This window comes from Fukomys damarensis, unplaced genomic scaffold (assembly GCF_012274545.1).
Source record: "Fukomys damarensis isolate Sample0158 unplaced genomic scaffold, DMR_v1.0_HiC HiC_scaffold_1, whole genome shotgun sequence".
In the NCBI taxonomy this organism is placed as follows: domain Eukaryota; kingdom Metazoa; phylum Chordata; class Mammalia; order Rodentia; family Bathyergidae; genus Fukomys; species Fukomys damarensis.
The window spans coordinates 72,714,288-72,725,339 of NW_022900913.1; the positions used below are offsets into that span (position 1 = coordinate 72,714,288).

An 11,052-nucleotide genomic window follows, 5' to 3' on the forward strand; every position below is an offset into this window, starting at 1 on the left:
CGCGCTGGTGCGCCTGCCGGGCCCCGCCGACGCCCGTGTCTGTTATTATTCGCAGGTCGACCGACCCGAGTGCCCGCCGTGTGCCCCGCTGCCGCCCGCGCACGCCCAGGTGAGTTTCCCCAGCCTAGTTTTTCCAGCGGGACTCGGAACTCTACGGCAGCTGAGAGTAGTTAACCACGGGGCGGGAAGTAGAGATGGCGCAAAAGTAGCCCGGCCGGAGTTCCGGGACATTGCGCTCTCGGCCTAGACCGGAAACGGCTTCCTCCCGGAGGAGGCGCCTCCTGGAGCCCACGCGCGGTGCCCTGGCCCTCGTGGCGGCCTGTTTAAGTTTCTCTGGCGGCCCAGGCTGGCGCTGCAATTCGGTTACCACTGGCCGAGCCCGCGCGGGCCAGAGTCTGTTCCGAGGCACCTCTTGGGCGGCCTTAAAGACACTTGACAGAGCGTCCGCGCTAGGAAGGCACAGGACCCAGAGTTTGGGATGTGGAAAGGGGGTGGATTAGCGCAGAGAATTGAGGATTAGATTAGCGGGATTAGTCCGGCACAGACTGTTTGGAGGGAGAATTAGCGCGTGCCTCAGCTTTGAAAGGTCGGGGGGCAGACACGTGCGGACCAAAAGCATTGAGGGAACCTGGGGTGTCAGGTCTGAGGAAATGCTGGAGGACTTGGATGTGATCCTTGAGTTGTGGACGGTAGTATAGCAAGGAATATAGGCAGCTTTTACTAGAATTAGAAATAGAATAAAGGAATAGTTACGTGATTTTGTCCATCTGTGGCTAATGTAAGTGATTTCAGGGCGTTTGAGATAGGCTGGCTAAACAGTGATGTTCAGTATGCTATGTGGACAATTTTTTTCTAGTACTGGGAGTCGAACCTAGGGCCTCAAGTATTAGGCCAATACTTCACCCCACGGAATTAGATCTCTAGCTCACTTTGCTCTTTTTTTTCTTTTTTTAAAGTAAGTTTTATTTTATCCCATTCTCTTCCCAAGCCCCGGGTTTTTCTTTGTTTTTATTTTGAGTCTGATACTGTGTGGTCTAGGCTTGATCCCCCAGTCTCAGCCTTCCAAGTAGCTGGGATTACAGGTGTGTTCCTCCATACTCGGTTTGAGTATATTTTTTTAATCCGTGGTATTTTCAATTTACAATAGGATTATTGGGATGTGACACCCCCCCATCCCACCCATAAAGAGCGCTGTTGTTGAAGTCAAATAATGAATAGGGTTTAGAGTGAGTTCTATGAAGAATAGGTTCACTCGAGTTTGAATTTCAATGTTTGGAGGACGTTGGAGATGACTTTAATTTTCCCTGGAACTTCTGGGTAGATACAGGTAAGGTTACTCATGCTGCAGTTGGAATGCTGTACAAGTCAAGAGCACAGGGAAGGGCTGGTGGTTCCCCTACAAGGTCTGGAGTTTGACCCCTGGTACCAAAAGAAAAGAGCAGGGAGTTCATTTGTGTCGAGACACTGCAGTAGTTATGTTCACCAGTCGGGCTTAGGAAGCCACAGACTTCTTGTGTCCAGAGCCCAGAGATAATGGAGAATCAGGGAATACGTGGGATCGCCTGGAGAGAAGGTTATATTCTGCTTTGGGAACAATGAAGTCTTGTTTTCTCCTCCATTAGGTAGAGCAGTGCCCTGCCCTTCCACTGTGGGTAGAGGTGGCAGTGGAGGGAACACCCTCGGAGACTCAGCTAGGGGCTGTGGGTGGAGTTAGCACAGGGGGAGGTACAAGGCTCAGTGCAGAGTGAAGATAAAGGAGGAATTCTCTGGGTTGGGGCCCAGAGCAGAGCTGTGGATGCCCATGTAAAAGGAGACAGGCAGGCAGCTCCCTATTGACCAATGCCTGAACTTTGGGACTTTTCTTCAGGTGTCCCAGTCTCTCTCAGAAGTAGAAGGTGCAGGGTTGACCTCTGGCATGGTGGTCCACCCACACCTGTAGTCCCAGTATTTCAAGAGGCTGGTAGGATTCAAGAGGCAGGAGGATCACTTTGTGTTCAAGGCCAGCCTGAACTACATAGTGTGAGATACTGTCTCAAAAATAGAGTGCTGGGTTGCTCTGATGCCTAGGGTGGTTGTTGGGGATGGGAGTGCTTCTCTGAGATTGACTTTCCTTTCCTGCAAATACCCACCTGGGGGCAGCCTAACCTTTCTGAGGGTGTTTGCCCAATGTTCATTATTGCTGCTGAATGAGGGGTGTGACTGGCCTCTAGTGGATAAAGACAGGGGTTGCAGCCTTACATTGACACTACAGGTTGGAGCCCACAACAAAGAACTGTCCAGTTCAGAGTGTCAGCAGCACTGAGCCTTTGAAACCCTGGCCTTCAGGGCACACTTTCTGGTGTGTGCAGCTGGCTTGCTAATATGGCCATGGAACAGCCAAATGTGCCTCTTCCTGAATGTTCATGGATTTTGTTGAGTGGTTTTTGTTTTGTTGGCAGTACTGGGATTTAAACCCAAACCTTTCCCACTGGATTATAGCCCAGCTCTTTATTTTTTGAACAGGATCCCACTAAGTTGCCCAGGCTGGGCTGGGATTGAACTTGGTATTCCTCCTGCCTCATCCGCCCCGAGTGCTGAGGTTACTTGACATTGTACTTGGGAGGCTCAGCCTAGGTGATGAGAACGAGAGAAGGAACTGGATGAGGACAGTGCAATTCCAGAATGGATTTCTGAAGTGTCACCCTTAGACTTCCAGAAGTAACTGGGATAGTAGTGCCTAGGGGCCCCATGGGGAATTGGGGGGCAGTCATTGTAGGAGGATCAGGGAGGAGATAGTGGATAGGATGATACTCCAGGAGGATGCTGGGTCTAAGGCAGAGAACAGAACTTCATGGCACCACCAGACTCTGTGTGAGTGAGAAATGTTCATACACCCAGGGCAGATAGTGCTGGGCCTGCAGAAGTGCAAGGAGCTCCTACCTTGAACTGGAGTCCTAGGTTCATCACCCCCAGAGGCACAAAACGTGCACAAATTTCTGTGGTGGACAGGAGAGAAGGGGGGCTATGGTAGCTGCTTTTTATTGGGTCTTTGGACAAGGTCTGGGAGGTAGGTACCCAGTGGGGATCTTTTTTTTTTGGAGACAGGGTCCTACTGTGTAGTTCAGACTGCCCCGGAACTCACTATTGTAGCTCAGGCTGGTCTCGAACTCACAGTGATCCTCCTGCCTCAGCATCCCGAGTGCTGAGATTATAGGCATTCACTATCATGCCTGGCTTTTGGCAGCATTTTTGAGTACTGCTTATAGAACTGCTTCACTTGTGGCATTGCAGTATTACTAGGGGGCATGAAAGAAGGAATCTTAATTCTTCACTGTCCTACATAGGCATGCATGGGGGTGTTCTGTCATCTTTGGTCTGATGTAGATACAGTGAAAGGAGTCTGCATCATGGAGGTGTGTTGATAGGCATTTCACTCTTCACTACTCCTTCAGAGCTTGCTTTACTGTTTTCCGTTGCAGTTGTCATTGACTTTGTCTTTTGGTGATACTGGGGATCGAATCCAGGCCCTTCAACCTAAGTTGCATCTCCAGTCCATTCAATTTGTATTTTCTAAGCTAAACTCCTGAGGCTAGGGTCAAACTTTCAATTTCTCTTGCCTCAGCCTTCTAGAGTGTTGGGATTAGAGTCCAGTGTCATCCCTGCCAGCTTGCCTTCTCTGTCACATGAATTTAGCCTCAGGTGCTGTGTGCACTTGACCCTGTCAGCAGAGGCATCTCAGCCCCACTGGATGTGAAGAAATGGTTCATTTTTTGTCCCAGGACCTTTTTCACATTGGCAGCAAATTGCAGGCCTTGTAGTGTTCTTACCTGTGGACACAGGGAGCACTAAGGTCCAGTGATTCCACACTTATGTTTGAACAACTAATGCTCTGCAGGTGGGTGGTCTGCTTGCGTGGTGGCTCAGGCTTCCTTCCTGGACTAGGATTTGCCTGGACATAACCCCACCACTCCGGGAAAGATTTATTCTAGACTGTTGCTAACGAGAGCACTGATTGCTTATTCACCCCAATGGCTTGTTTGTTTTTGTTTTGTTTTCATACCGGGGATCGAACTTGGGACCTTGTGCTTGCAAGGCAGGTGGTGGCATCACTGAGCTAAATCACCAGTCTCATTTGCTATTTTTTTTCTGGTAGTGGGAAATTGGGAAATTTTTATCTTAAGGGACTTTGCCTCCTGTTTTTTTTTTTTTTTTTTGGACTGTCAAATTGTCCTGACTGGGTTGGAACTTGTGATCCTCCTACTTAGGCAGTTGTAATGGTAGGATTACAGCAAGACCAAAGATTTTTTTAAAAAACTGAGTTATTTGAATTCCTTGCTATATTCTGGATATTAATCCCTTGTCAAATACATAATTTGCAAAAGTTTTCTCCATTTTATAGCTTATCTCAATGATTGCTTGCTATATAGGTTTCTTCGAGTAATGCTGTTTAGTACTGAAATTTTCTTTTCCTTTTTATTTTTTTAAAGATAACATGGTCTTAACTGTGTTACACAGGCTGGCCCTGAAGTGTGTGTACTATCTTGACTCAAGTGTTTCTCCTGCCTCAGTTTTTGGAGCATGTGGGACTATAAATGTATGCCAGCGCACTCAGCTCTGAAAAATCCTTAATCTTTCTAAATGTTGCATCCAAGTTCATTCTCTCTTCTTCCCTTCGAAAGCTTGTGATAATTTACCAAGATAAAATACTTTAACATTTACACTGAAACTTGCAGATTGGTATTTTGCTTTTTGAATTTTACTCTGCTTCTTACTGAATGACTTGGCATTGCCTCTCAGCTCTGAAATATATTTGTTTTCTTTCCTTAATATTTTTTTTTCTTTTGAGACAATGTGCTCTGTTGCCCAGGCTGACCTCTAAACCATGTCTAGGGATCTTTCTGCCTTGACGTGGAGAATGTTGTAGGACTCCAGGTGCTGGGCCTGGCTGTTTCTTGCTGTTTCACTAAGTTCCGTTGCTTCTTTCTTATTTTTGTCATGCCTATTAAAAGTAAAATCATGTAAAGTAGTTTTTGCTTTCTTACAGCCACACAGCTGCGCCCAAGCTTGTCTAGCAACTGCCCGGCCAAGTGCTCACAATGCTGGGCCCTGAGGGAGGTGAAGGCTATGTGGTCAAGCTCCGTGGGCTGCCCTGGTCCTGCTCAATTGAGGACGTGCAGAACTTTCTCTCCGACTGCACAATTCGTGATGGGGTGGCAGGTGTCCATTTCATTTACACTAGAGAAGGCAGGCAGAGTGGTGAGGCTTTTGTTGAACTCGAGTCCGAAGATGATGTCAAAATGGCCCTGAAAAAAGACAGGGAAAGCATGGGGCACCGGTACATCGAGGTGTTCAAGTCTCACAGAACCGAGATGGATTGGGTGTTGAAGCACAGCGGTCCCAACAGCGCCGACACCGCCAACGACGGCTTTGTGCGGCTCCGGGGACTCCCATTTGGATGCACAAAGGAAGAGATCGTGCAGTTTTTCTCAGGGTTGGAGATCGTGCCAAACGGGATCACACTGCCTGTGGACCCCGAGGGCAAGATCACAGGTGAGGCCTTTGTGCAATTCGCCTCGCAGGAGCTGGCTGAGAAGGCACTGGGGAAGCACAAGGAGAGGATCGGGCACAGGTACATCGAAGTGTTCAAGAGCAGCCAAGAGGAGGTGAGGTCATACTCAGACCCACCCCTGAAGTTCATGTCTGTGCAACGGCCCGGGCCCTATGACCGTCCCGGCACTGCACGGAGGTATATTGGCATCGTGAAGCAGGCAGGCCTGGAGAGGATGCGCTCCGGGGCTTATAGTGCTGGCTATGGGGGCTATGAGGAGTATAGCGGCCTCAGCGATGGCTACGGCTTCACCACCGACCTATTTGGGAGAGACCTCAGCTACTGTCTCTCCGGCATGTACGACCACAGATATGGAGATGGTGAGTTCACAGTACAGAGTACCACCGGCCACTGTGTCCACATGCGGGGCCTACCCTACAAAGCCACCGAGAACGACATCTACAATTTCTTCTCACCACTCAACCCTGTGAGAGTGCACATTGAGATTGGGCCTGATGGCAGAGTGACGGGTGAGGCCGATGTGGAGTTCGCTACCCATGAGGAAGCTGTGGCAGCCATGTCTAAGGACAGGGCCAACATGCAGCACCGCTATATAGAACTCTTCCTCAATTCCACCACAGGGGCCAGCAACGGGGCTTATAGCAGCCAGGTGATGCAGGGCATGGGAGTGTCAGCTGCCCAGGCCACCTACAGCGGCCTAGAGAGCCAGTCAGTGAGTGGCTGCTATGGGGCTGGCTACAGCGGTCAGAACAGCATGGGAGGCTACGACTAGTTATTTAGAGAGGTTGAAGTCCTCAATCAAATTGTCACAGGCAGCCAACATGCAGTGAGGAGCAGTTATGACTAGAGGAAGCTGTGGGACCCATTTTGCACCATGAGTTTGTGAAATCTGGATTAAAAAATTACCTCTTCAGTGTTTTCTCATGCAAACTTTCCTTCTAGCATGTGATATTGAGTAAACTAAAACTATTTTCTTCCTTCCGCTTTTCTCGATTAACATTTGGTAGTATACTTGGAGTGGTGTTTCCTGAGTTAAGTAGTTAAGTATGTTAAGGAAACTTGGATCCTTGGCGCCGACCCGTGAACCACCTTGGGGAGATGTACTTTTTGGACAACTCAAAGGTGCTAGATCCCTAATTCAAAGAGGAACATTTCTCATGTTTGTTCATTCTAGTTTATATTTTCATTTAAATAAATCTTTTAGGTTAAGTTTAAGCTTTTTAAAAAGAGTTAGTTTTGAGAATTGAGACACAATACTAATACTGTAGGAATTGGTGAGGCCTTGACTTAAAGCTTTCTTTGTAATGTGATTTCCTTTTGGGTGTATTTTGCTAAGTGAAACTTGTTAAAAAATTTTTGTTAACTAAATTTTTTTCTTAAAATAAAGACTTTTTCACAATGACTGGCACAGATTATCTGCTCAGCAAACAGGTAGCAAAATGGGTGGTTGTACTTTGGTGTGGATTTGAAAACAGTACATCAAATCTATGATCTATTAGCGTTGAGGCTAAAATAAAAGTCTAATAAAATGTTCAACACATGAATGGTGGAAATGGTGACTGAAACACCTTGTGAAGTGTGAAGAAGGAACAACAGCTCCAGCATTACATGGGGTGGGTGGTGGTAGTGGCCTGCCACATCTGGAGTCTGAATTTGGAGTGCTCCACAGGTCAAGGCCATGGGCCTTGTGTTGTTTCCAGTCTTCTTTGAGATGTGCTGGCTGCAGTGTTCTTTCTCGTACATCCTATGGGATGTGCATTCCTAAATTGGTAGGGACAGGTTGTTACGGCATGTGCACATTCCTGAGCTTGAGCCCTGTTTTTAGATTTCTGTCAGAAACTGCTGCCCTGGACTTGGGGGATTTAGCTCTGGCACCAGTGCTTGCTTCACCAAGCACAAGGTCCTGAGTTCAATCCGCAGTATGCAAAACAAAAAATCTGCTGCCCACTGGCAGAGCAGTGTCCCATCCCAGGCCAGTGGCATGTGGCTCATTACCATCTTTATCACCTAGCAACACAATTTAAAACATTCTATGCAGCACCGGGTGGTGCACGCCCATAATCCCAGCACTCTTGAGGCGGGAGGATCGCTGTGTGAGTTTGAGACCAGCCTGGGTTACATAGTTCCAGGGCAGTCTCAATTACATATGAAAAAAAACATTCTATGCAAAGTACTTAGGGGGTAGCAATTCTGTCAGCTTTTTAAAATGTTTTTGTTGATACAAGTCTTTATCACTGTAGTCCAGGCTGGCTTGAGCTCTTGGTGATCCTCCTGTCTCAGCCTCCTTAGTGCTGGGTTTGCAGATGTGTGCCCCCTAGCCTGCTCTTCCTCTCAAGTTTCATCTTCCCACTTGTGCTTGATAGCTGAATTGCCTGAGGTACCCTGGTTTCACCAGTGGAGATGCTCCTGCTTTTACAGGGAAATCCCTCTGGCTGAACCTGTTTCCTGAAAAGTGATAGCACATTGAGTTTCACAGCTCTGCTTGGCCTACTGACTTCCCTCCAGCACCACATGTCACCCAGTGGCGTGAGACTGGCATACAGAGGTTCTTAGCTCAGATGTACTGGTGGGCAGCAGGAGGAGTGAAATGAAGACGGGGCTGGAAAAAATTGCTGGGATTGGGCTGCCATGGAGCTGGCTTCAGGCTTCACTGGTAGGTTAGGATCCCAAGCACGCACTCTGCCTTTAGGGTGCACCGTGGCACCTATCAACATTGGGGGCCCCTAGGACCAGGGATTCAGCTTAATGGTTCCAAGCCTACCTTGCAGGCACAAGGTGCTGAGTTTGATCCCTGGTATGAAGAAGAAGGAAGAAAAAAAACTGGGGGCCCCTGATAACACACATCAAGGTCTCGTCTGCAGTGCAGGTTAGCAAAGCCTTAGGACTAGAGTGCCCTGTTTCGCCTGCCCCTTGCTTTGATGTGGCCTGTAGGCAGAGGATCATTTTGCATATTTTCCATTGAGTCCATTCATAGTAGACCATGTGGTACAAAGATTGTCTCAAATGTGGAGTCCTACTGTCTTGTATTCCTAGTGCTGAGAGTGGAAGTTACCTTGAGTTTCATTAATAGAATAGCCGCAGTGTGGCGGCATGTGCTTGTAATCCAAGCAGGCTGGGCAACTTTAAGCCATCTTGTCTCAAAATTTACATTTATGTATTTGGCTTTTTGAGATAGTCTTGCCAGTGTAGTTTAGGCTTGTCTTAAACTCCATAGCACATGCTGACCTTAAACTCCCAAGCAATCCTGCATCAGCCAAATGCTGGGATTATAGGCATGGTCCACCAAGCCCAGCCTCAAATTTTTAAAATTAAAGGGATCTCAGGCCAACCCAGGCTACATAGTGAGTTCAAAGCCAGTTTGTACTGTGTAGACCCTGGCTCCCCTAAAGGAGAGGACGTAATTCAGTGTCATGGGATCAGTCCCTACCACTGAAGAAAAAGTGAAAATGTTAATTTCCAGTTGGCCTGTAAAACCAGAACTGTTTATTACCTGGCTCCTTAAAAGTTGGCCAACCCCTGTTGCAAAAAACTAGTTTCAGAAATGGGGAGCAGTGTAGCACCACAAAGCACAACCTACACCAGTTCAGAGCCTGATCCAATGTTTTGAGGAGGCTAGGTTTGCAAATGGATTGGTTCCTGCTAGCCCACCAGGCTGCATTTGCAGTGAGGGGGCACAAGTGGTACACTGGGGAGAATGGGTTCTCAGGCCAGAGCAGCTACCAATGCTCTGAAGGACAGGGTGTTGAGTTGGTAAGGAAAGAAAAGGGGGGGGCTTAGAGGATTCCACGTGGCAAGTGGTGGCAGCCTTTGGGACATGGGAGACCTGATAAGCTGGGTCTGGCAGGTTGACAGCATTCTGTCCAGGTTGACGTCACACTAAGGTGAGCAGGTTGAGATGGGAGCAGAATTTGGACGTTGGCCTTACCTTGGTGCTGGGCATGGAACCCAGGGCCTCCATGAAGAAGACACTATCTTGAGTCACATCCCTGGTCCCCAGTGTCCCCAGGATCCTCCTACTTCATGTTATATCAGTGTTAACAGTACACAGGCAGGTTTTGGGCTGCTGGGTACCAAGGGAGCCCTTCCTCTGAAGGCAGGGTGATGTGGGTGAGTCCCCTGGGTCACAGGTTTTGCAGACCTCAAGGCACTCCCCAGGCTCATGGGAAAGTCCTGGGCATTGCCCTATGCCTGGTCCCTCAGGAAATGGTAGAAGAGGCTAAGGGGACTTCAGATGGTGCCCCCCGCCCAAAACAGCAACAAGAAGTGCTGTGTGTATAACTAGTGCCGCAATAGAAGGCACGTGTTCTCTATCTTGTTGCCAGAAGAGTATTCTCAGATACCAGCTTTCATGGCTGCAGCCCTTAACTGGTATGGGACCAGCACCTTTGACAGCTATGAGTGCATCCTTTTCAGTCAGCATCAGGTAGATTTTATCTTTTGGTACTGGGGATTAAGCTCAAGTCCTTGTTTGCAGGGCAGGTGGGCAGGACCACTGAGCTAAATCCCTGGCCCAGGTAGCAGATTTTTTTGGCACTGGGAATCAAACTCAGGGTCCTTGTGCTTGTGAGGCAGGTGCCAGAACAACTGAGGTAGCAGATTTTTAAGCACTTCCTTCACTTTCTCACAACAGGCAGCAAGACACTTGTGTCCCCCTGGGATGTGAAACTAATGCTCCTGTTTTGTTAGTGGCATCACAGATTGTAGTTACCTTTCCATTGGTGCCTGGCTTCCTGGATGTCCCGTGTACTAGAGGGAGGGCAAACCCAGGGCTGTGTGGCTTCCTCGAGGTGCCCGGGACCCAATCGTCTCAGGTTAGGGTTCATGGGCCGCATCTAGCTTGCCTGCCTGGTGGTGCACAGCCTGGCCACTCACATTGCCACTGCAGGGAGTTGGGTGGCTGCGTAAGAGACCACAGATGCACGTTCAGCCTGTGCTCCTGGCCATCACTGGTGCACTTCAAGGAAAAGGGACACACAGCTGGGCCAGACCCTGGGCTTTGTCTTCATGAAAGAAAGATCCCACATTGAGAGCATAATGTTTTTCAGTGCTGGGGATTGAATCTGGGGAGGCAGGAGTGGCATGCCAAGTGTACTGCTGTCTCTGAGCTACATTTCAGCCCTTTTTTATTTTTATTTTTTGTACTGGGGATCAAACTGAGGACCTTGCGCTTTCAAGGTGGGTGTGGTGCCACTAAGCTAAATCCCTGGCCCCCTTTTTTATTGTTTTTGAGTCGAGGTCTCCTTTAGTTGCCTGAGCTGCCCTTAAACTTGATTCTCCTGCCTCGTCCTCCAGAGTAGCTGGGATTACAGTTGTCACTACCGCACATCCTGATAGGACTTCTGAAGTTTGGAGTCTTTCACACTTCATCTAATTATCAGAAACCTGCTGGGCCCTGCCTGTTGCTCTACCACTTGCTATAGGTGACATGCAGCTCCCACCATTGCTTGTATCTGCCCAAACCCAAGAATTTTTTTTTTTTGGCGGGGGTACCAGGGATCTAACTC

At 48.4% G+C, this 11,052-nt stretch overlaps 1 protein-coding gene across 1 annotated transcript in view; it reads left to right on the forward strand.

Annotated features, from left to right (window-relative positions):
* Hnrnpf (heterogeneous nuclear ribonucleoprotein F) overlaps positions 1-6,950 on the forward strand; it is a 15,085-nt gene extending 8,135 nt beyond the window's left edge. Inside the window, exons 3-4 of the mRNA XM_010622463.2 lie at positions 56-109; positions 5,024-6,950. Of these exons, the coding sequence (XP_010620765.1) occupies positions 5,076-6,320 (1,245 nt within the window). The 5' untranslated portion in view covers positions 56-109; positions 5,024-5,075 and the 3' untranslated portion in view covers positions 6,321-6,950. The remainder of the gene's footprint in view (positions 1-55; positions 110-5,023) is intronic.
* Positions 6,951-11,052: the final 4,102 nt, after the last annotated feature.